Source organism: Alligator mississippiensis, chromosome 16 (genome assembly GCF_030867095.1).
Source record: "Alligator mississippiensis isolate rAllMis1 chromosome 16, rAllMis1, whole genome shotgun sequence".
NCBI lineage: Eukaryota > Metazoa > Chordata > Crocodylia > Alligatoridae > Alligator > Alligator mississippiensis.
Window position 1 is genome coordinate 10880833 of NC_081839.1, and position 26617 is coordinate 10907449.

Genomic DNA, 26617 nt, shown 5'->3' on the forward strand with positions numbered 1-26617 from the left:
GAGTCATTGCTTTAGTGCACTCCTGGAGCCCAGGGAGTTCCAAGCCAAGAAGTAGAAGCAAAGAATTTGAATACCTTTAAGACAAGCCCCATCAGAAGTGATAGGTATCCAGGTTGTAGCCGTATTGGTGTAGAGGAAAAAGCAAATCAGGGCTCGTGGACAGAGGTGATATCTTTTATTAGACCAATAAGATTTTTGCAAAAAAAAGTCTTTAATATGGAAGTGATAAAGGTTTTGTATGCTTGTTTGGTTTTCTTTTAGTATCGTGGAAGAGAATGCAATATTCTTTAAGCATTCATTAGTGATGAGAAGGAAGGAAGGAGCACAGGGGCCTTGGATTTAGTCACTAAAAAAACTTGATACCTCTGTGTGTTTACTATTTTCAGAGAGTCTGTAAATTACTGGAAGAATTCGAGCAGGGTGATTGGGCACAGTGCAGTCTAGTCCAGGCTGGGCTATGAGAAAGAATAGTGAGCTCCTCTTGGGAAGGCAGAGCAGAATGGATGGTAGCTAAATGGTACAATAAGACAGTTGTAGAGGGGCAAGACAGACTTTTCTAACTTATTTGACTAATATGTACTGTGGAATGAGGTATTGAAATAGTAACACATGGGAAGGATTATATCAAAAGATGCTAGCTAGCATTTTGGATATTTAATGCAGGTGCTAGACAATCTAGACCAGGCGCTTTGGTCTAGTTCTAAAGCCTTACGACTGCAGAGATGAGATCAGCTACTCAGTGGGCATGTCTACAAGTGCATTAATGCACTTTTCCTAATGCATGTTAAATGTAGTACCTTCAATATGAGGTACTACATACGTGTGCATTAGGCTGCCCTAATATGCAGTACCAAAAGCACACATTTTTTAAGTGAAGCTTAATGCACAGTAGCCAATTTTATTGCGTATTGGTGTAACTGCAGTTTTTTATGTGATGCTTTATTGCGCGGTAAAATAGGCGCACTAAAGCACATGTGGAGAATCATCCAGTAAGTATGAAATATAAAGAAACAGTATCATTAGTAATGCATGGAAAACTATCTTTCAAAGATGTATGGATATATCCTCCTAAGGAGGAAAGAACCTGTCCAAGAACAGAACTATGTCCAGGAGCCACAGAAGCCTTGTTTAATGGATTGCCCCTTGGCAAGGGAGATTTTGAAGGAATGTCTGAAATATTTGGCAATCTCTTGTTTAAAGATTTCAGAGAGGAGCTGGTGGGAATATGGGAATTTCGCTAGATTGAAGAAAAAAATAATGAAGAGGCAATGGTTTATTTTGTCTTTCTTTTTTTGTGTGGTTAAGATGGTTCTGTTTTTGTTCATACAGAAATCAAAAAATGGATGCATCTTTCAAGCAGGTTTGACTTTGGGGATAGAGCCAACGATCTCATGTGCACCATTTACAAGGAAGTGTAACACAGCAAAGTAAAGGCATTAGAGAGTACATATGTAGGTATATAGAATGGTATATTTATATGTATATGCACATGTATAAAGTTACCTGGCAATTTACTGAGCAAGAGAATGTGATAATTGGGGGAAGGTCTTGTTGACTCACTATTTTTGGTTTTTATAGGTTTTGGTTGGAATTTTATGCTACAAGGATTTTGTGGTGTTACTAAAAGGCAAGAATGGTCCTCTAGTTTTGCACAAATGCAGATGAATCATTCCTTAAAACGCCCTGTAAAATATTTATCCAGCTTCTGCTCAAAAATCTCCAATGAAGGAGATTCTTCAGTTCAACAAGGCAGCTTGTTCCATTGCCTTATTATTATGGCACTAAGGAAGGGTATTTTCCCTCCACACACACACATTTTATTTGGGCTCGGTGGCGTAGCTTCAGTTTCAGAACGATTCAGCAAGGTTGTTTGGGGGAGTGAGCAAAAGGCATGCTCTGAGCTGCCAAGGCTAGCAGCTGACAGTGGTGCGAAAAGGCTGGCTTAGCCCGAAAGGCTGCGCACAAGAGCCAGAAATACCCAGACCACCAAACAGGGGAGTTTGAGTAGGGAGTTCACTGGGGCGTTTGCTCGGACATTTTCTTTTTCACCTTTCTTTCACTCTGAGCTTGCTGAGTGAGAGCACATAAAGGTGGAAGAGAGAAATTTTCAGGAAGTAGCAGCAGAAGAAGAAGAATGAGCTGGCAGGAGGCAGGAGTATCAACAGAACGGCTGGAATACATTGCAATGCCAAAGGCTCTGCTACTGCCAGCTCTTCCTTTGTGTGTATTTCTACAGGCTTTGTCTAGGTGTCACCACAAACCACCAAGGCTTCCACCCATGTTCTACCTGGGCTTTCCAAAAACATTGCTGATGGTGATATTCAAAAGCTTTCAGATGTTTCTGATAAGTTGTCCAAGTTTCACACCCATATAACAGGGTGGAGATGACAATGGCCTGGCAGACGAGAAGTTTGGTTTGGGTCCTGATGTCACAGTCAAAGATACTATTTTGGAGACATCCAAAAGGTAGCACAAGCTGATTTTATCTGGCATTGAATATTACTGTCTAGGTTTACTTCTTGGGAAAATTGGCCAAGCAGGGAACGGTCAGCATTCTCTCCAAGGATGGCTGTCTAAGGATATGCCGAGGAGTTGCTGGTTGGCGTGGGATCTTAGTTTTCATGAAGTTGACAGCAAGTCCAAGTACTTCATATGTTTCACAGAAGCAACCAAGAGTGACGTGGAGCTCTTCAACTGAGTGGGCACACATGACAATTGCCACAATCAACAATGTCCCCATATCAAATCGGAAGGACAAAAGAATGAATGCTAGTGTTCTGGCTTCAGCAAACACCACTAGCATTGAAGCCATGTTTATACAGCAGCAACTCTGTTGGACAGGACAAGTCATGACAACCAGTTCCCAAAACAGATCCTAACTCACCACTACTGAGTGCTCTTGAGGTGGGCAAAAAATAAAATAAAATAAAAATAAAAGATTCAAGAAGACCTTGAAGACCAGTCTGAAGAAATGCAACATTAGTATCAATGCCTGCAAAACAAACACTAAATAATCCTTCACGGTGCCATGATGTATGCCAAGGCAGGCACATCTGCATGAGATGTTTCCTGTGGAGTAGACTAATTAGCTCTGCAGTAAACATGTCACGTCTACAGGTGCAGCTCTGTTAGGTCACAGAAAACTAATTACAGTATAACCTCATGAATCCGGCATGCTCGGGACTGAGCACATGCCGGAAATTTGTAAACTCCAGATTTTTTAAACTGAAGCAGTGGCCAGTCCCAGAGGAGGGGAGGAGAGTGGGTAGCGGCGGCTGGTCCTGGAGCAGCGGCCTCACGTGAAGCAACGACGCAGGATGCTGGATGGCACCAGCAGCTGCCACACGCAAGCTTCCCCTTCTGCTGCTCTTGGACCGGCTGTCACTGCTCTCCAATCTAGTGTAATTTTAAAAAGTGCTGGATTTTTGAGAATTCTGGATATTTGATATCTGGATGTATGAGGTTATACTGTAACTCCGCAGCAGGGTAGTACTTGTAAATACAAGCACTATCCTCCTGAGTTTTTTTTATTCCACGGCACTGCACATGGAGACGCTGATGGGGCGGGCTGGGGCACAAGGGTGCTTCAGTGCAGGGGTTGCCTGCCAACTAGCCCTGAACTGGAGCATCCTTGTGCCCCAAGCAGCCCCTCTGCAGTACATTTTGCCAGGTTAGAGCAGCCCCATGCTAGCAGGCAGACTCCCCACACCTTCTGCCATCTGGGGCTACACTGACCTGGCTCAATGTCTGGGACCTCAGCACACATATGTAAAACTGGCACCGGGGAGCAAGAAACTAGCACAATATGTGCCAGAGTTTATACCCATGCACTAATAACATGTGTAGACATGCCCAGCATTGATCATTTTGAGTAAACTTGCCCCACTATGGAGATGGACAGGCAAGAGAAACAAAGGGAAAGAGCTGTCACCCAACATCACCAGGACCTACTCCTTCCTCCCAGAATTATTTGCTACTTCTGCAACTGAACACGCAAATGTTGGATCAGATTCCAGAGTCATCTACAGACTCACTGATGACTTCATTATTTCCTGGGAAACCATCATCCTCATAACAAAGGACTGCTGATATTAATAGTATGTCTTTGCAGTTACTGTGGCCTGCATGGCCCTTCCAAAGACAGCCAGTTTGGGGAGTGCTTGTGATGTGAGAGGTGCCTCTTGGTGGATTCAACCAGGAAACAGGTAAGGGAGCTGTAGGAGCTGGTAGACAGATTCAGGAGCATCCTTCAGCATGATACCTTCACCAACTCAATGCACAAGAAGACTTCCCACGTCATGGAGGAGAGACAGCCAGAGAAGGCATTGGAAGACACAGACACTTGGGAAGGTGGAAGCTGGCAGCCTGTCACCTCTGGCAACAGACAACACTCCTCATCTTAAACTGTGCAGCTGGAGAACAGGTATGAAGCCTTGGCATTAGATGAGAATGAGCTTATTTCAGTGGCAGGAGAGGCCAACCATGCAGCCCAAGGAGGGGGATATCAAGACTGCTGCTGTCAAGAGAAAGCAACAGGTGGTGGTGGCTGGCAACTCCCTGCAGGGTACAGAGGCATCTGGTTGCTGATGTGACCTTTTGGTTCAGGAGGCCTGTTGCCTGCAAGGAGCCCACAGCTGGAGCCATTACAGAAAGGAGGCTGAGCCTCATCCAGCCCCTGATTCATCCATCCCATGCCACTCCTCCACGTGAGCACTAATACTGAAGGCAAGGGACATGTGTGCTCTATTTATATGTTATTTAGTTAGTCTATAAGGTACATTTCTATGCAGCCTTCTGCCTGACTTCAGGCTAATACAGCTAACTACTGTCTCCACTAATGATATTACAAGGGGCAACTTTGAGCAGACCAAAAGTGACAACATGGGTCTGGGTGCAAAGGGATGGGAGACCAGGTGGCATTTTCATCTATTCTTCCAGTCAAGGATAAATGCCCAGGTAGAAGCAGACATCCCAAAGATCAACATATGGCTGCACAGATAGTGTTGACAGGACTTTGGCATCTTAAACCATGGGATGGCATTTCAAGAAAGACTACTGGAAAGAGATATGGACAGGGAAGAATGTCTTCACATACAGGCTCGTTAACCTAGTGAGGAAGGCTTTAAACCAGGTTCAAGAAGGTATGGAGACAAAGCCTAGAGGTAAGTAAAAAGTCACAAGACCTGGATAAAAAACTTAGTAGAGGGAAACAACAGCAATGTTCTCAAACAGAAGACAAGACTATCAGTTAAATACTTTAAATGTTTATATACTCATGTGAGAAGCATGGGGAATAAATAGGCAGAACAGGAGGTCCTAGTACAATCACAGACTTATGATGGAATTGGGTATTATAGAGATGTGGCGAGGTAGTTCATATGTCTGGCAGTTAGGGATGTTGAAATCCTCTGGATAAAAGTCAGAAGGGAGAACAGCAGGGGGAATATCATGTTGGGTAGTGGCTATAGGGCTTTTGTACACGCAACAAAATTGGTCTTTAAAGTGGCTTAAATGTGTTTTTGCACCACATTAATAGTGTTGCTATTTACATGCTTGGCAGCCTAGTCTACTTTAATGGCATTGCTATTTACATGCTTGGCAGTGTATTCTGCTTTAAATGACTTTGTAACATAGCAAGGTAAAACCTATCCAAGCTGTTTTAGTTTGCTACCTAACAAAGTGCAGTGGTGCATGGATTGCTGAAAGCCAATATAGTTGGGGAAGCTTGGGCTTGATGGGCTTCCAGCACCTCATGCACCATCCCTGCCATCTTCTTCTGCTGCCAGCACACCCAGCTGCCCTCCTGCCACCTTGCCACTCTGCCTCAGGGGCAAGCCAGCCATACCTGGGTGGTCCCAGGTGGTGAGGATGGTACACAGGGTGCTGGAGCTTACCTGCCTCTCCCACAGCAAGGTGGGGCGAGCTGCCAGTGGGCCGAGTGGTGCTGCAGGGGACCCCTCCGTAGTGGTAGCACCCCATAGGCAACACCCACCAGCTAGCACCCGACCTGGGTGGTCCCCGGGGGCACTGCTGCTGTGGAGGGAAGCACTGGGCCCCTCGCAACTCAGACAGGAAGGCAGCCGGGGCGTGGGGGTGGAGGGGTGGAAAGGAGATCAGGCTCCTCGCTGCAAATTATTGCACAAGGAAAAGAGAGCTTTCCCCCTTCTTTGCCTCTACCAACAGGGAACAATTCGTTGAGAATGTGAAGGTGGAAAGTAACTTGGGTGACAGTGACCTTGAAATGTCAGAGTCCTGAGGTCAAGATTCTGAAAGGAGAAAGGAAGGAGAGCCACAGAATAAAGACTGGACTTCAGAAAAGTAGACTTCAACAAAACCAGGGAGCTGGTAGACAGGATTCCCCAGGAGGCAAATCTGAGACAAAAAAGCTTCCAGGAGAGCTGGCTGTACTTTAAAGAGGCCCTTTTAAGGGAATAGGAGCAAGCTATCCCAACATGACAGAAGAATGGGAAATGCAACAGAAGAACAGCCTGTCTAGACAATAATCTCTTTAATAAGTTGAAACCCAAAAAGGAATCCCATAAAAAGTGGAAACTTGGGCATAGTACTAGAAAGGGTGTAGGAGTATTATTTGGGCATACAGGTAAAAAATTAGGAAAACCAAGGCATGATTTGTGACTACCAAAGGATGTAAAAAGCAATAAAAAAGGGATTCTACAAGTTTGTCAAGAGGAAGACCCAAGAAACTGTAGGTCCCATATGGAATGTAGTTATGGAAGATGCAGAGAAAGCAAAAGTATTTAATACCTTTTTTACTTCAATCTACACAAATAGGTGTAGCTACCAGATGATAAGCACAGTTAGCAGCAAAGATAGGGAAGGACACAGTCTACAGTGGTGGCAGAACAGGTTAGGGTTAACTTAGAGAAGCTACATGCTCTCAAGTTGGCAGGGCTGGATGGGATGTACCCCTAAGGTACTGAAGGAATTGGCTAAGGTTATTCCAGAGCCACTGCATTCCTCTCTGAGAACTCATGGAGGTTGGGTGAGATCCTGGATGACTGGAAAAGGGCAAATAGGCTGCTGACAGACTTTTGGGGGGGGGGGGGGTTGTGTAGAAAACTGGTGCTTTACTTTCAGTTCAGTATGCCCCCACACCGGATGCAACACATGCCCAGAAGAGGAACCATGTCAGTTTGGAGAAGAAGGTGCAGAAGAAGAAGGTGATTAGAAATGGTCAGTATAGATTCACCAAGGGAAGTCATTCCTGAATAACCTGATTGCCTTCTATGGCGATTTGACTGGCTCTGTGGATGAGGGGAGACTGGTGGATGTGGTGTACCTTGATTTTTGCAAGGCTTTTGATACGGTCTCTCACAACATTCTCCCAGGCAACCTAAGGAAGTACGGGTTGGATGAATGGACTGTAAGGTGGATACTGGCTGAATCAGTGAGCTCAGAGGGTAGCAATCAATGGGTTGATGCCTAGTTGGCAGCCGGTATCAAGTGGAGTACCCCAGGGGTCAGTCCTCAAGGCAGTATTATTCAACGTCTTCACCAACAACCTGGAAGATGGCATAGAGTGCACCCCCAGCAAGTTTGCAGAAGACACCAACCTGGAGGGAGTAGTAGATATGCTGGAAGGTAGGGCTAGGATTCTGAGAGACCTAGACAAAATGGAGGACTGGGCCAAAAGGAATCTCATGAGATTCAACAAGGACAAGTGTAAAGTCCTGCACTTAGGACAGAAGAATCCCATGCACCAGTACAGGCTGGGGGCTGACTGGCTGGGCAGCAGCTCTGCACAAAAGGAGCTGGGGGTTACACTGGACAATAAGGTGAATATGCACCAGCAGTGTGCCCTTGTTGCCAAGTAGGCTAATGGCATCCTGGGCTGCAATGGTAGGTGTGTTTCCAGTAGGTCCAGGGAAGTGATTCTTCCCCTCTGTTCAGCACTGGTGAGGACACATCTGGAGTACTGTGTTCAGTTGTGGGCCCTCCACTACAAAAAAAATGTGGACAAATTGGAGAGAGTCCACTGAAGGGCAACAAAAATGAGAAGGAGGCTGGAGAACATGAATTATGAGGAAGGACTGAGGGAACTGGGCTTATTTAGTCTGGAGAAGACGAGACAGAAGGGATTGAATAGCAGCCTTCAACTACCTGAAATGGGCTTTGAAAGAGGATGAAGCTAGGCTGTTTTCAATGGTTTTCAATGATGACAGATCACAGAACGAGGAGCAATACTCTCAAGTTGCAGGAAGGGAAGTTTAGGTTAGATATTAGGAAGAATTTTCTTTCTAGGAGGGAACCGGTTACCCAGAGGTGGTGGAAGCTCCATCTTTGGAGGTTTTTAAGACCCAGCTAGACAAAGCTCTGGCTAGGATGATCTAGTTGGGGATGGTCCTGCCTTGAGCAGGGCATTGGACTAGATGACCTCCTGAGGTCCCTTCCTACCCTGATGTTCTATGATTTCTAAGACTGAGGGGGAATTCGATAACCATTTTCTAAAGCCTGAAGGGCATTTACAGAAAGGATGGAGATGGGTGGCCTTGGGAAACTAGACTAGGACCAATGGCTTTAAACTGAAGCAGAAGAAATTTAGGTTGAATTAGGAAGGATGTTCTGACTATGAGGGTGGTCAAGCACTGGAACTGGCTGCCTAGAGAAGGTGTGGAAGCTCCAAACCTTGGAAATTTTCAAGATCAATTTTCAAGATCAACCCTTAGCTGTGAAGCTCCTGCTTTGTGTAGGGGCCTAAGATTTGGCCAAAGGGTGTGCAAGAGTAGCAACCATGCTGTAGGGGTGGCTGCAACCTCCTCTCAGACTCTCCCCTCAACCACGACAGGCAGACTGGGCTCTGGGAGCCTCTGGGGACTTTTTAAAGGCCCCAAAGTAATAAACTCCCCCACCTTCCCCTCTGAGTTCAGAGGCAAACCCAGAGGTTCTCCCTGAGCAGTGCAGTCCAAAAGGGTGGATGCAGCTGCACCCCATTTCAATCCACTTCTGCATACACATACCCATTCTGGATGTATACCTGCATGTAGGTTCCCAAAATACAGTCAGCTAGAAACACATGAGTAGCCAGCACTATATTGTGTGTGGGGAGATGGACCTTCCTGCATTTTAGCCCCAGTACAAAGCCAAGAAACCCACATTCTAGGTTCTCTTTACCCATAAGAGGTTTGGATCTGTATCACTGACTTCTCAGCATAGTACTCTAACCACCATGCCACGGGTTAGGCATTACCCCCTGTGCTTTCCAGCGCTCCTTTTGGAGGTGATTCCACTGGTCGGCCAAGAGCAGGAGATATGTGGGGACCAGAAAAAGAGCAAACTAGAGGGTGCGTGGCTCAGCGAGATGGTTCGCTGGAAGGGAACAGGCCTTAGCTTCTGCCTCTTGCCTGTATCTTTGTTCCCAGTGGGGCAGAAACTTCTGCACTGCTCCCCATACATGCTATACCATGATTACTAAATGCAAGAAGCAATGTCTCAGCTTGAAGAGGGGTACTGCAGAAACCTCTGGTAACTCCTATCCCTGTGGTGTGTTGGTTAGAGTATTGTTCTAAGAAGTCAAATAGAGGCAGGTTCATCTCTGCTCTGGGTGTGGAGGACTTTTTAGTCAAGCGTGCAAACCCCTCAGCTATCGGGCCTAAAATGTAGGAGGGGCTCACCTCCCGTCATTCTTCCAGGACAGAAACCTGGCCAACAGGGCTGTGCAAAGCTTCGGGTGGTGCTTCGATTCAGAGGAGATTCAGCCTGATTCAGTGATTGAATCACCAAATCTGAATTGAATCGGGGAACCAATTAAAAGATCCAAATTGATTCAAAGCTCTCCGAATCTTCAGAAAAGATTCGGAGAACTTCGATGATTTGGGCAGTCCCCAGTGGCTGCAATAGGGAGCTCCAGCTGGACTCAGAGCTGGTAAGTAGGGGGCCGAATCTGAAGCGAATACTAGCTACTTCCCCCAGGCCTACTGGCCAGTGCGGAGCTCTACTTGGCATGCTCAGGCTGCGTGTGTGCATGATTATCTACAGCATAAGACCATGGCCAAAAACAGCCAGGTATGCAACTAGAAGATTGTCATTTAGACACATAAAAGGAAATTAAAAAGCCTGTCTTTCTTATGGCAGCCTTTTTAATACTTGGAAACAGATCTCATGTCCTCCTTAAATCTCCTTTTCTCCAAAACACACATACTAAGGTCTCTCCCCCTTTCCAATCTCTTTTTCATCTTTCTTGCTTGCCTCAATGTCTCTACATCCTTCTTAAAATGTGGAGCCCAGAACTGCACACAATTGCCATTGCTAGGAGTCCTTTGATACAAGGCAGACAGTCTTCCAGTAAAGGGAAGATAGCAGTGAGTCCACAGATGACCGATGAGGGTGATCTAAGATCTGCATGTATTACTGCAGACGTAGAAAATAGTTCTGGAAGGAAGGAGTAGGTCCTGGTAACACTGGGTCACAGCTCTTCCCCTGTGTCTTCTTTTTTCTATACAGTATACCAGCTGGGGCTTAATCTCTGCTGAGTATATTGGAACCATCATTTCCCATGTTTTACATAAAGGCTCGGCATTGAAATGATTCACAGGGCAGTCAAGAGAGGAGAATATGTAGGTCCAGGAGGTGGTCAGAGAGAACGTACGACTCAATACGATGTACAACGTTGTGGAAGAGGGACCCAGACCCTCATGACTGCTCCCAGTGAAACAGAAGCTATCCCACTGCCATCCACCCTTTTTATCCCACAGACATGAAATGCTGGTTGGAACTGTGGTCCTGCTGACGGAGGTGTTCAAACAAAATACCAACTTTGACACTTTTCAAAATGTAAAAATCTTGAAAGAAATATTCTTGAGCTAAAATTGTTACTAGAAATGTAGTTTGTTTTTAAGCAGCCTTTTAAATCGGTTTCCTTACTAGCATCTTGTGAAGGAATTTGTCCCGTTTTATTTTGAAAATCCAAGTAGCAACATAGCTATACCATATCGGATGAAAGACCCATTTAATTCAACATCTACTCTTTGCCTGTGACTAGAACCAGGTGATTAAAAAAAAAAAAAGATATAACTTCCTGAAAATGGACAATATGCTATAACCACACTTCCACAGGGTCGGGTACTTGGCTTACCCTCAGTCTTACAAGTTATTTCTTTTTAAGCAGTAAGTTTACATTAAATTCATGTTTTGGTTTTGGAGGTCATAAACATCATCTCTTTGAGGGCTATTCTTCTAGACCAGCCATGCAACTTGTCCAGCATTAAATACCACAGTAATACCCCGAAGAGTCTACGGGCTACATAAATTCTGTTAAGTGGGGTGGGTTACAATCATTCATCTTTAACCAAGATTAGCAGCTCACGGAGGTGATAGATCCCAATATTCATAACTTCTGTTCTAGCTCTTCATCTGAAACAAATGGAGAATGTTAATTTTATCTGCCGAAAGTGCAGAATGTACTCCCAGAAGATACTATGTGATGACAATAAAACAAAAGTAAATACTCACGAACAATACACTGATTTCCTCCAGGCAGTGTTTTCCATCCAGGGCAGCAGTAAGAGTGGAACCTTGAGCCACAAACATTTGGTCTGTGATTGAGAAAAGTAAAAATAATTCTTAATCCTTGTTATCTATTCTAAGCAGCTGAAGCAGTCAATGAAGTACCTTTATAAGAGAGAATTTTATGAACTCTTGTATAGCAACTGCTGCTATCTACGTTCCCCAAATACAAGTTAAAATTAGATTCAAAAGCCTAATTTCTAGAGGTGCACCGATACAATCAGTCCAATATCAGATCGGTAGTGATAAAGAAAATTGGCTGCATCAGAAATTGGCCCGATGCAGTTGATAATTTGGCTAATAAATGCCCGTGCATGCGTGCAGCTGCAGTACAGTACTCGGGCAGCGAGGAGCACAGCCTGGCAGTGTGGAGAACTGCCTCCAGTGGGTAAGTCCGTTGTGGTGGAAGGGGAGGAGGGAGGGAGGGTGTGTGCGGAGGGCAGATCAATGCCCCTACAGTGAGGGAGGGGGCAGGCACTGCCCAGTTAGTGCAGGGCATGGGACCGAGCTGCAGCTCATCAGGGAATGGGGCAGCTCCCGCTGCTAGGAGGGCACGGAGGGGTGTATGCCCCCGGATCTGCATGGGGTGGGATGGGTGGGATGGGTGGGCTGGAGCTGGGGATGAGTCAGGCTCTTCTCGCCAGAGGCAGGGGGCTACGGAGGGGGCTGCAGCCACCCCAAATTTCGTAACTGCAGTTGTAATACGTACACATAGTGTGAAATGCTATAAGTAGTGAAACAGAACGGAAGAGGAGGATGAAAGCCCTCATGTTATTAGACTGCTGATTAGTCACTTCCTAAAGGAATGGGAAACCCACATTTTAAGCCCCCCCCCCCCCCCCAAGAAGGTTTGAATCTTCACCTCATATGCCCAATAAAAGACTCTAATCAGCAGACCATAAACTAACCTTTGCCCGGTGTCTTTCCAGCCCTGCTTTTGAAGAGGGTCCACTGACCCATGAATTACATATTCATCAGGAAAAGATGAATAAATATTGGGACAATTTCTGCCTTACTGCGAGCAGAGCCCAGAATACAATCCAGGGTCATCTCCCATCCAGGGTACCATCCATCCCAGAACCACACAACCTCTGGTTTTTAGTTTCCCTTCCAGCACTTCACATGGGCTGCCCCCAGGGGAGAACTAGAAAGGGGAGGACAGAGGCCAGGGCACCCTGGCTGAGAATCACTGACCTAACCTATGGCGTGGTGCTTAGAGCACTTTCATGGGAAACAGATGCATGTTCAAACCCCTGATGGGTATGGCTGTGCTCCGACCATTAGGCCAATTAACTAAAACATGGGAGGTATGTAGATACACAAATGCCTACATGCCCACTGATGAATTAGGCCTGGTTACACATTAATTTTAGGCAGCGCCTAGAGCTCTTAAACTGCATTGTCCACACTGAAACGAGTTTTAAACACATTTTAGGCAGCTTAAAATTATGCCACTGAAGGGCAGGTTCATCCCTGATCCATGTTACCCAGCTCATGTTCCATTACATTCCCCAAAGATAAGCCACCCAAGTTGCAATCCTCCAGTATCCCAGGATGCAGTTTCACATTTCCCATTCTGTGTAGACAAACTTTCCACCCCCTGAACTCTACTTCTAAGGTGGAAGGTAACTGGGGTGAGAGTTACCATGAAATGATAGAGTTCAAGATCCTAACCGGAGGGAGGAAGGAGAGCCATAGGATAAAGACATGGGACTTCATAAAAGTTGACTTCAGCCCACCAGTTCCCTGGGTTGGCTGGATTCCCTGCGAGGCAAGTCAGAGGAGGAAAGAGAGTCCAGGAAAGCTGGCTGTACTTTAAGGAGGCCCTTTTAAGGGCACAGGAGCAAGACTAACCCAATGCAACAGAAGAACAGGAGATCAGATTGGCTAGACAGGATCTCTTCAAGGAGCTGAAACTCAAAAAGGAATCCCATAAGTAGTAGAAACTTGGTCATAGTACTAGGGAAGAGTGTAAGAGTATTTGCATGGATATGCAGAAAGAAAATTAAGACAACCAAGACACGACTTGAGATGCAACTGGAAAAAGATGGAAAAGGCAATAAAAAGAGATTCTACAAGTATGTTGAGAGTAAAAGCAAGACCAGAGAAATGGCAGATCACTTAAGGAAATCATAAAACAATCTAGTTATGGGTGATCTAGAGAAGGCTGAAATATTTAATGCCTTCTTTACAAATAGAGGCAGCTACCATATGACAAGCAGTTAGCAGAAAAGATAGGAAAGGAGACGAACACCTACACTATGGCAAAACAAGTTAGGACAGCTTGGAAAAGCTAGATGCTTTCAAGTTGGCATGGCCAGATAGGATGTACGCTAAAGGTACTGAAGGAATTGGCTGAGGTAATGCCAGAGCCATTGGCTATCCTCCTTGAGAACTCCTGGGGGTTAGGTGGGGTGAGTGCAAATGACCAGCTGCCATTTCCCATGGGGCACCTTGAATCTACAATGCTTGAGAACCACTGCCTTTCAGTCCCTGATCATTTGAGTACAACTAAAGTGTGAAAAACACCAACAGCTTTGAGTTCAGTTCAAAACACCCCTTCTACATGCTCCCGGGCTGCATTCCTGGCTGCATGCATGCTGCGGCTGCGTACCTGGACATGGTGTCCTGATATGGCACCAATGTATTGGTGCACTGCTAGAGTGTGCATGTGTGTGTGTGCATATCTCAGTGCATCTCTAATGTGTGCGTCTGTGTGCTCCCCCCCACCTCCTGCAGCAGCCCAGAGCCCAAGCTGCCCTGCGGCTCCTCTGCACTGCCAGCACTGCCCCGCTGGGTGGCCCAGAGGCAGCGGTGATGGCAGCCGAGGAGCCCAGGAATGGGCTCCAAAACCACATGTGCGATTAATGCAATAAAATAATTAATGCCTTAACTCATTCTTGTATTAATCATGCATGTTAACTGAAATTAATTGACAGTACTAATTATCATTTAAATCAAGTTTGATATAAGCCAATATTGCATCCTTTTTGCCTTGAATGGTGTCTGCTAATGATTAATGACAGTTGTAATGATTGCACATAAAAGGGGACTGAAGTCTGTTTGCCTGGGCAGCCTTCGCTTTGACACTCTCTTGACTGTATAAATTGGAAAGATCTCTTAATCCAGCTTTGTCACAAAATTCACCTACCCAGCTCTGACATTGCAGCAGGATCTGAATTTTATTAAAAATATGTCTCAGCATGAAAGTAGCTGCGTGGGGGTGTCAGCAGCTTGTGGATCTACATCAAAGGAAACACCTGAATTGCAAGCCTCTGCAAACCCATCTTTTTTGACAGCAAAAGCCTACCGCTGCTCCCCTGCTCTGCCTTATCTATCTCATACCTACAGTAAAGTGCTGTTAAACATTTAAGTGTCTTGTTGATTATTGTTGTATACATTTTGAAAGACTACATATGTAAGAGATGCCAGATTTTCAGGCCAGAAGGACCTATTCATTTAAAAGTAATTCGGGACCCATGACAGCTGACAATCAGTCAGTCAGTTCCAAGAGCCACTGCTACAGAACAGATGCATGTTGTGAAAATAGACAGTCTTCGTTACTAAAAAAGCACTCCCATTCACCTAAAATGTGCCAGATACCTACAGCAGACAAAGAAGGAACTGGATCTCCTCTGGACCTTGGCAAAGGCAGGTAGGACTCTTTCAAGACCATTGGGAGTGTTGTGGGCAGCAGGTGCCAAGCCCAAGCAGCATCTGGCTGAGGCCACAATACAATCAGCCTGGAAATGGCCGTGTCAGAGCTGCATTCAGAGGAATCCAGCCTGGTTGCCACAGGACTGGAAAGGCCCACAGCTGGCTGAGAGAGGGATTGAGAAGGTTTTGGCTGTGTCAATTTATTTCGACCTGCCAAGTGTGGCATTGGCACAGTTAAGACAGCTATTAAAAGAAGAGGTGGGAGTAAGACAGCTGTCCAATTCCTAGTATGAGGATGAGGCTGTTCAAGATGAGAATAACTAGTTGGAGCCAGATTTTATAGAAAAGCTGGGAAAGCTCAGCCTGAGCTGGGTTCTCTGCTTTCCCTCAGTTTCTCAGTTCTTGCAGAACATTACAGTGCACTTAGCTCTGTCCCTGCAGCTGTGGGAAAAAGAAATTCAGCATTAAGTAAATTATTCCAAAACCACAACCCTCCGTTAAGGGGAACCAAGCACAATTACTAAAACACTTCTCTGTTGTTTAATCACCATCTGGTGTCCCACAGGCAACATATAAAGACCAGGATGACACAGGATCCTGCCAATGAGAAGGGCCCCCAGCTAACAAAGGCTCTGGCTCCACGTAATATCAACTTTCCAGAAGACAGGCACAACTCTCAGGGATCTGGCTCCACCAAGGATAATTAGTATCCCTTAATCTTTGCTTTGCTTTAATGCTCAGAGAGATTCTTGAAGCAAGAAAAGACAGATATGAATGGAAAAGAGCTGCCTGGATAAAGCTAAGGCACTCCCAGGACAGGATACAGGGCTGCTTCAGACATCTCGGAAACCACTCTCTGCTGGACAGGCCAGTGACTCCCACCCTCTTACCAGTCTGATTCGGTTCCCATTTGAGTAACTGGCAAAACTGCACAGGCCTTCTTTTAAGTTTCTATATTACCTTAACTTTGTGTTATCACTTACACCACTACCAAGAGTGCACAATAGAAAAATCAGAACAAAAGTGTCCTAAGCTGCTTATGTGCAGACAGTCAAGACAGCACAGGGCAACCAACACTGTATTCAGGAGGACTGGTTAAGCCTCTAAACCACCGCCAGGCCCTAAAATACTGCAGAAGAGATTCTGCTCTACTCCAACAATGTAAATCCAGAGCAAAACAATTAGCTATGCAGAGCTGTAACAATTTAATTGAGGGGAGAATCTGGCCTCTTGCCTGAATACTTCCTAGAGGTCAAGTCTGATCCCTCTTGTCTTGCTTCAGAGCCAAATGAATGCAACCACGACCCTACCCTAATAGCAGCATTTTCCCCCAGCTCTGCGCACAGCCCTCTACACCAGTGCATAGGGAGTTCCACGTCAGCTACTTTTTCAAAGAAAAAAAAAATCCCTTTGCAAAGGCGGGCAGAGCTCTGGTGACCTCTGGTACAATGACTTCATCCTGGGGAAGTGGGAGAACAGGACCTGGGGGATGCAATGCATTCTAGAAAAATTCATTCCAGTTCATCACTGCAGGCCAATTTCCTGCTGCTCTCACTGAGTCACAACTGCAAAGAAATTAATGTGCTAACCTGAATGCTAAACTGCACCAGGCCTGGTTCCTACCTTTTTAAAGCTGCAGCAAGTCTTCCCTACACTTTCCACAGGAATAAAAACCTCTGCAGATCAGACAGTACCCTTTTCATTTCCCCACTCTGCAGGAGATGCCATTTCCCCCCAGAATCCAGCTAACATAATTTATTCTTGCCAAGTGGAAACAATCCCGGGTCCATAAAAGTTAAGAACTAGGCAACTGTGTGTTGAAGAAAAAAAATCACTACACCCCAGAAGAAGCCATTTTCAAGCTTTTTTAAACTTTCCAAATCTCAGCTGGGAAGAGAGGCACCAAAATGGCTCAGAAGCGAATCCCATCAGGTCCTGCTCTGCTGTACTCTGTATTCTGGTCTGAGAGCCTTACAGAGGGCAGAGAAGCTCAAATGTAACTTTGCTTGCAGCTATTTCCATCCTTCAACTTGCTTTAGGGCTGACAGAAAAGAGCTACCTCATGCATGATCTTTAACTGTCCACAGTACTGTGCACGAAGGGATAGCCAGGGCTCTGCTCCCCTGGGGCACGAAATGCGTCTGAAAACTAAGAGTACCATATTGCCAGCATCAAAAAAGAGGACACCTGGGAGGCAGAGGGAGGGACATAAGATTGGGAGTGAGGGGGGTGGGCAGTGATATGCCTGTGCCCTTCCTCTGCCCCTCACTCCTAAGCCCCTGCCCTCTCCACTCCCAACCCACAGCCCCCTGTCTTCCTAGCATTGCTGGTGCCCCTCTACTCCCAACCGGCAGCCTCCTGCCTCCCAGCCCTGCTGGTGCCCTTCACTCCTGACCCACAACCCCCCAGCCCTGCTGGTGCCCTTCACTCCCGACCCACTGGTCCCCCGCAGCCCTGCCGGTGCCCGTCACTCCCGACCTACAGGTCCCTACTCCCCCAACACTGTCCAGCCCTGCATTCTGGACCCGCAGCCCCTGCCCGCTCAGCTCTGCTGGGTGTCCCACACTCTGGACCCGCAGCCCTTGCACCCAACCCTGCTGGTGCCCCTCACTGCCGACCTGCAGACCCCTGCTCCCCACCCCCCAGCCCTGCTGCCCAAACAGCTCCCATGTTGCACGGACACACACACACACACACTCAAACACACACAGTGCCTCTTTAACCTAGCTTGCCGGAGCCTGCACAGGGAACGGGTAACCTTCGACAGCCAATCACCTTGCCTGCTGCTCCCAGCCCCAAGCAGTCAGGCCAGGACAGCAAAGGAAGAGCAAAAGACCCAGACATTTGCTCTTATTTTAAAACCCCACCTGGATGCAGCATAGGGAGCCAAAAAAGCGGACATGTCCAGGAAAACCCAGACATATGGTAACCCTCTGAAAACACACAGTAGAACAGACAGAGCCTATTCCCTGCTGGGAGCTGAAGACATTGGTATGAAACCAACAGTTCTTCTGCCTGCTCTGTTATTAAAACCAGCTCAGCTTTGAATTCTTAAGGAGGAAGGATGACACTTTCACACTTTTAAGTCCCCATTCTCCTTCCATGGAAGGAATATAAAAGCCAGCATATGTATTAGAGGGAGAAAGTCTTAAGCAAAGGCTTTACAATTAAATCACTGGTTAGCTGTGGCTTACTAACCCAGCTGCCAAGCAAACTGAAGTTCAGGCTGTGTAAAGTTGGCTGGATCAGGCACAAAGTAAAGGGCTCCTTTAACCTAGATTCAGAACAGCTTTACGGTCTGACAGGCATCTAGCCGGTTCAAGTTCGAACAGAGGGTTTCCCGTCAGGTTGGGGGGCTGGGCTGCATGTGCAATGAGGAGGGATGGGGACCTGGGGGGTAGCCACCACAGCATGCAGTTTGCAATTTCACCTCGGAGATCCTTCAGAGCTCTCAGGCAAATCTATCCAGTCCCGGTGGTTTATTAGTATTTACTTTACTGATTTGCTCTAAAAAACTTCCTCTGTTGTCACTTCAAATGTGGCCCAGCTCTACTGAGACCCATCTACTGAGAAGGACTGATCTGTCATGGGAATTTCCCCAGAGGTAAAACCAATGTAAAGAATTTGTTTAGCTCCTTTGCTACACCTTTATTGCTCCTGAGCGCACCTTTTACACCTTGGTCATCTAATGCGTCCATCGATTATCTGGCTGGCTCCCTGCTTCTGATATACTGTATTTACTTGAATCCAAGATGAGCCCCACGCCTCCCCAGAATGGGGGGAAAATCCCCTTGTCTTAGATTCATGTACAAAGCAGAGTGCAAGGGGAGGTAGCTCTGATTTTGGCCCTGAGCCCAGGTCGGGGCCAGAGTCAGAACCACAGCAGCTGCCTGCCCCCCATCCAATTCCCGCTCTGTGACTTCTGTACCCCCTTCCCTCCCCTTTGGCAGGTGCAGCTCAGCTCTGACTCAGGCTGAGAGCGCAAAGAAAGTCCATCCCCCTGTCTGGTCAAACAGCAGCAGCACCACTTCTGCATGACCCAGCAAGGGTTGAGCATCCTCCATGTGTGTTGTGCTCTGGGGAGGGAATGGAGCCTGAACAGTGTCTGACAAAAGAATGGGGGATGGGGAAAGAGGCAGGGGGTAGATAAAAAGACTGTATGGGGAGCAGGATAAGAAGCAGAGACTATGAGAAGCAGGGGGTAGGGGAATGCAGGTGACAGGAGGGACAGGAAGGCTGCAGTGGGAAAAGGGGGAATGCACAGGGTAGGGGGGCTGCCTAAACCCCTGCCCCCGGCCAGTGTGGGGGCGGAAATTCAAGACAACCCTCCAATAAGTAGATTCCAGACCTGGAAAATTATAACACATTTATAACATTTGCCATATGTAGAATTTAAATTATTGGGGGTCATCTTAAAATCAGGATTGACTTAGATTCGAGTAAATGTGGTGTGTTTTGTTTCGTTTCTTTAAAGGTTATTATTAAATTTCAGCAGCTTTGCTAGACATTTCTCAAGTTCTTTTTTGGTCTGCCTTATTTCACTTTTACACTTGACCTGCCAGAATATGTGAACTTTCTGATTTTCCTCTTGTGGGCACACCTTCCATTTTTTGAAGGATGTCTTTTTCCTTTGTATGGCCTCCTTCATTCTGCTATTAAACCATGCATGAGTTTTATTCGTCTATTTGGTATCCTTTTTGATTTGTGATCCTTTGTGAGCATCACAAGACATAGCTCCAAAAGCATTTGTGCAACACTTCGTCCATGACACAAGCAGACCTAATGCACAATGCAATCCCACAATGCAGTGCTTTAGTCCCAATCCTGGGCCCTTTTGAACTCTGTATGGCTGCTCTGACCCTAGTTACAGAATTCTACTGCCTGGAGTGTCAGGCCCCAAGTGGCCACCCCCAGCTATTAATTGCTCCGTACAGCAACTTGCCAGCTGTTTCGTGATCACCACCCACCCAAGGCCAGCATTGGCATCCGCTGAACACCACCAACCACTGGGGACCACCGTTCAATTCATCTAGCCATCTGGCTGTCCAGGCGGTCATCAGACCTATCCATCAACCACCGAAGCAATTTCAGACCTCCATACTTCCACAAACATATCCATACTCCCTTCATCATGTTCTCGCAGTCTGACAACTCTAGCACCACTAAACAAGCACAGAAGCAACTGGACCAGGGAGGTACGAGTAGATCTTATCACCATCTGGGGTGAGATTAAGAAGCAATGGGCACGTCTATGAATGCATTGGTGATGCATAGGGGGTGCACGCAGGTGCACATGCACCCTCTGAGATTGGTGGTGCACCCTCTGCAAAAAGTTTTGCCAATGCTGCCAGCAGCACCCGTGGGCAGTTGCTGCTTGCCACCTCACCCCTTGCCACTGACACCACTGGCAGCATCTGCAGGTGGGCCCTGATTGATGCTGGCCACTGCTGGTGCTGCCAGCAGCATCTGGCGGTTGGCAACTACCCACAGTTGATGCTTGCCACCCCACATCCCCCCGCCACCAATACCACCGTGGCTGCCTGCAAGAGCTCCTCACTCGCCACTGCCATGCCTTCACCGCCAAAGCTGCCACTGCCGCCACCTGCGGGCAGTCACCGTGCCCCCCCCCCCAGCCTCCAGGGGCACCTGTTGTTCATGTATAAATGGATTGTGAAGGAAAATGGCAGCCTGGGGACATGACCATGACTGGACCCGATGCCAGTCCAAGTGCAAGATACTGAGACAGCATTTCTGTAAGACAGAAGTCAGCAGAGTCACATGTGACCCACTACAAAGAACTCACCCACATCTTTGCCATCAATGACACAGTCAGGTCTGAAAACATGGGGGACATGGTGGCCCATGCTCCACGAGAGTGATGAGGACTCCTACGTGCCTGGATGAAGAAGACACACCTTGCAGGCCAGCACAGAAGTCTGGGCAATGAGCGGATCTTAGGGAAAGCCACCTAAAATTCATCCTCTAACCCATCGAAGGAGCAGTGGTAACAGCAGAGATGAACCTATGGCAGCACTGACCCTAGCACAGGCTGTGCAATGCTGCTCAGAGCCCTGGGTATTTATTAGGCCTGCGCAAAGTGACTAGTATTCGCTTCAGATTTGGATTCGGCCGATTCAGGGAACAGTGATTCGATTCAGTGATTCGAATCACTGTCCCAATTTGATTTGGCTGAATCTGATTTGGAGATTCAGCTGCAGCTGAACCTCCAAATCAACCAGGCCCATCCCCCACCCCTCTCTCCAAGCCTGGCAGTGGCTGCCCCGCCTGGCACAGCTTCCAGCACTTGTTAAAAAAAAAAAAGCCCCAACTCAGCAGGTGCTGCAGGGCAGGGGGCAATCCTCACTGCCCCCCACTGCCCCATGCTGCATGGGGGCTCTGCATGAGCCCCCTGATGCCCTCCTCACTCCCTCAGCCCCCCCACGGGTGCCCCACCTGGGCCAGCTCCAGCCCTCTAAGAAAAAAAATAACAACTGAGAAACCCCCCAGACTCACCACTCCTGCCGGTGCAGGCGATCTGTCCTGAAGCCGCTGTAGGAGTGGCGAGTCCTGGGGCTTTTCTCGGCTTTTTTTTCTTAAAGGAATGGAGCTGGCCTGGGCGGGGCACTTGTGGGGGGGGGGGGATTGGGGAGCAGGGGGCATTGTGGGGCTTGTGCAGAGCTCCCCATGCAGTGTGGGGCAGTGGGGGGCAGCGGGGATCACCGCCCCCTGCCTGGCAGCACCCAGTGAACTGGAGTTTTTGGGGTTTTTTTAGTACCAGGAGCTGGGGCAGGCGGGGGCAGCCATGCGGGGGCTGGGGGAGTGGGTGGGGGTTCCCCCATGGTCCCCTCCCCCAGCCCCCCCTTCCCTGCCCCTACTACTTACCAGCTCGGCGTTGGCTGCTGCTCCCTGCTGCAGCCACTGGGGACTGCCTGAATCATCAAAGCTCTCCGAATCTTTGCGGAAGATTCGGAGAGCTTTGAATCGATTTGGACCTTTTAATTGGTCCCCTGATCCGATTTGGATTTGGAGATTCAGCCACCGAATTGAGCCAAATCTACTCAGAATCGAAGCACCACCTGAAGCTTCGCGCAGCCCTAGTATTTATGTGGGTACGTGGCTTGTGCTGAGATCTGTGTTGCAGCACCTTTCTTGCAATTTGCTACCCTAACTAGCAAAGCTGAAACTAGCTTGGCTATGGCTGCAAACAACGTCTGACTGCAGAGCAGACATACTGCTACGTGCAGCGTAACGTGTCTTGCTGGGTCACCTTTCTCTCCATGGAATTGTATTAGGTAGCAAAGGCTTTCAGGAGCAGTTCTTGTATACTCATGATGGTAAAGCACTTACTACAAAACCATTATCAAAACCTCTCTATTACATGTTGTTTAATGCAAGCTTGTTATATCAGCAAGTTTACCAGGAAATCAACATTAAAGACAGTATTTGACATAATTCAAGATTCAACATTACTGTATTTACTTGAATCCAAGATAAGGTCCCGTCCCCCCGCTCATTTAACACAGGGAAAAAAGATGCTCCTTGTCTTGTACTTGAATCCAAAGGGGGGGGCACAAAGGCAGGTGGCTGCTGTAGCTCTGACTCCAGTCCCTACTTGGGCTTGGGGTCAGAGTGTGAGACAACCCCCCCCCCCCCCCCCAAAAAAAAAAAAATTGCTGTCTCCCCAGCCTTTCACTCTGCTACCTCTGCTCCCCACAGCCCCCTGTAACTCCCTCTTTCCATGCTCTGCACTGCCTCCCCCTGGGGGCTGGAGTGATCACGTGCTCAGTCACCTGGATTGCAGCAGCTCGAGACCTGGAGCCGGAGCTGCAATGGAAGGTAAGTGGTAGTGGAGGTGGGGGCAGGGATGAATTTAAGATGATCCTCCAATTATTACATTCCATCGATGTAAAATTATAAAGTCACGGAAAATGTATCAAATAGAATTATTGGGGGAGGGGTCATCTTAAATTCAAAGTCATCTTAGATTCAGATAAATATGGTATTCTAATACCAAACAAGAAAAGAAAAGAAAAGAAAAGAAAAGAAAAGAAAAGAAAAGAAAAGAAGGAAGACAAATCTTTAGAAAGAATCAGTGTAGTACTGTATTCAGGCTGCTTTGCTCAGGCACCAGCTCATACCCAATAAGGTTAGTAGCTTTTTTTAGCAGCAAGTTTCTATACTATCTTTAGCTATACACCCTTTCTTTGCCAGCTATGAGTTTCCCTTCCTTTCCATTCAATTATTTTTCTATTATATACATCCATCTTTTTCAACTGAGCGTAAGTAGACTTCTTTTTGATTTCAGCAAAATTCAATTAAAAACCTGTATATCAGGACAAGCACCACAAGGATTTACTTTAATTTACAAATAGCTTAAGATGGAACTGATTTTCAGGAATTGCACAATAGCTTCAGCTGGAAAGCAGTATACCAACTCTTCCATTGATTTCTTTTTTCTCTTAAACCTCCATTATCAATCAGAATTTTAAAACCAGTTCTTAAAACCTACAAATAAAAATCCCAGGCCCAATTAACTTCTAAGCCAGATAAATGTCTGCCATACCAAAACTTGCATTCAGTATTTGCCAAATGTAACAACGGAAACCAGTCTGTCCCACATGAGCAAGATCAACCATTTGCTTAACATAAATCAAGGTACACAAGAAGAAGAAGAAGAAGAAGAAGAAGACACTTGGGAAATGAGAACACAAAGCTAGAAGCATTTAGCAGCAGCCCTAGTTTTTGTTCCTGGCATTATTAGGTTTGTAATATTTTGGTCTCAGTCTTTATGACTGAACATTAGGGCTGTGCGAAGCTTCAGACCATGCTTCAGATCCAGAGAAGCTTCAGTCGCTTTGGCGTCTGAAGCAGCATGTCTGCATTGAAGCATTGGCTGCTTTAGGCTTTCCAAAGTGCTTCAGAAAAGCTTCGGAGCCACCTTGGAGATCCAGCCATAGGGTATAATGGGGAAAATCAACAAAACATCTATAACTTTGTTGTTTTTTGTCTGATTTGGATGAATCTTGCAGGGGAGGTAGCCTCTTCTGAGAGCATGAAGCATGCTAAGTTTCAAGAAGATCGGTGTAGTGGTCTGGGGGAACTGCACCCCAAATTCTTGAAAGCAAAACTCATGTCATATCTATGTGGGACACCACGGGGGAGTGAAAACTGCAGGGGTGGTGGCCCCTGCTGAGGCCACGAAGCCTGCCAGCTGTGGAGGCGATTGGTGCAGGGGGTTCTGGGGCCCTGCACCCCTAGCTGCTGACAGACAAAACTGGTAACATGGGTGCTTGTGTAACTAACTGTCTCTGCCTTGGGGCAGTTGATTGTCTGCATTGATTATTTCCTCTCCTGAGTCTGTGGTTTTGTAGGTGTTAACGAGTTAATGAGCAATGATTAACACCTACAAAACCACAAACTAAGGAGAGGAAAGAATCAAGACAATCAACTGCCCCAAGGCAGAGACTGTCAGTTGCACAAGCACTCATGTCATGAGTTTTGCCTGTCAGCAGCTAGGGGTGCAGAGTCCCAGAACCCAGAAGCCCTGCACCGATCTCCTCGGCAGCTGGCAGGCTTTGTGGCCGCAGCAGAGGCTACCGTCCCTGCAGCTGTCACCCCGCTGCACCTTAACACACACACTGTCACCCATGTCCCGAGTTTTGCTTGCCTGCAGCTTGAGGTGCAGTTCCCCCCAAACCCCTGCACCTATCTCCTTGAAACTTGCAGGCTTTGTGGCCTCACCAGGGGCCACCACCCCTGCAGTTTTCACCCCCCTGTGGTGTACCACATGTACGTGACATGAGTTTCGCTTTTAAGAATTTGGGGTACAGTTCCCCCCGAACCCCTGCACCAATCTTCTTGAAGCTTGGTAGGCTTCATGCTCTCAGCAGAGGCCACCACCCCTACAAGTTTAATCCAAATCAGACAAAAAACAACAAAGTTATAGATATTTAATTGATTCCCCATTATACCCTATGGCCGGATCTCCGAGGTGGCTCCGAAGCTCTGGAGTCACTTCGGCCGGATCAAAGCGGGAACCCGGTCTGGAGCTCTGAATCGGATCGCTGGTATCCAAAGTGGCCAGATCCGAAGCCGGATCGAATAGCTGCCTACTTGCTCAGGCCTACTGAACATGAAGGGTTCTATGTAAAGAGTACCTTAGACTGGAAACTGGTTAGATTTATTAAAAAGGGACTTTAAGTATATTTTTAAAAAGTTCATAGAGATTTCCCTTGCTTTATGCGGGCTCTGTATGTGCGAATTCGCTCTTATGCAATTGCCCTTTTTATACCAAAAATTCATTATATGCGAGGTAAATTCACTCTTATGCAACTGGTGTGGTGGAAGCCCGCAGTCAGCTGCTTTGTACGATGTGGGAGTGATGTGTGCACCAAAATATAGTCTCCTGTGTGGATCTGTGCTCCTTGCTCGTTGTCTGCAACACGTGTTTCTGTAGTTGCCATCCCCATTATGATAGTGCCCTGTGCTTGTGTGTACTGCCTGCTGTTAGCAAGTACCAAAATTGTCTTGTAAAAGTGGCATAAATGGGTCTATGGGTCAGGTCAGTACAGTCAAGGTCTTGGAACAAATCCCTATTTGTTACATTGTAAAATGGGTTCCCTTTATGCAAATTTGAGTTATGCGCTGTTTTCCAAGAACACATGTACAGCATAAAAGTTAGGGAAACCTGTATTACACGTTTAATGAAACATTCTACTGTGCAGCCACAATTGAGATCATGGTAGCAACTGGAAGTTACCACTAACCCTGTGCATCAGGTACCTGGCCACATCCCTCTCTGCTGTAGTCAGCACTTCCTAACAAATCCAAGTCTCACATTTCTTCCCAATTTGTATATATCTGGTCTAGATTATTAGAATCATCCTGTTTGAACTTCATACTACACAGCATTTCAATGTGCTGCAATGGTACAGCAGCCTCCATGAATTAATAAATTAGGAGTCAAGCCCCCAACCCCATCATAAGATATTTAAAAATATCATGGAGCCCTTTTCCTATTGGCAACCTAGCTTTTGACTCAAGGTTTTCTACACTACCACGAGGCATACAGACCAACCTTTTCTAAAAGAATTAAATCTAGGATCCTATTGCATTCAGAGGACTCCAAAACTTGGAATTTAAGTAAAACAGCAAACATCATTAAACTTATGATCCACGCACCATGTAACAGATACACTGAGTGCCTGACCATTCTCCAATTAAGTAAATGGGAGTTTTAATGTTGAGTTCCATGGAAGCAGGATCAAATCATAAATCATTAAACATTTGGCAACATCTTGCAATTTTTCACTTGAAAACAGTTAGAGGAGACTGTGTTCATGAGTTAGGAAACCAAACTATACATAAGCATGTGTGTACTAAATTCAAAAGGGTTAACAAGTCATGATTTTTACAAAACGAAATATTTAAATATAGG

At 46.7% G+C, this 26617-nt stretch overlaps 1 protein-coding gene across 1 annotated transcript in view; it reads right to left on the reverse strand.

The window, feature by feature from the left end:
• The window catches only part of FBN3 (fibrillin 3), a 260268-nt gene that overhangs the window by 220752 nt on the left and 12899 nt on the right, over positions 1-26617 (reverse strand). The window contains exon 3 of the mRNA XM_014599850.3: positions 11470-11552. Within this exon, the coding sequence (XP_014455336.1) occupies positions 11470-11552 (83 nt within the window). The remainder of the gene's footprint in view (positions 1-11469; positions 11553-26617) is intronic.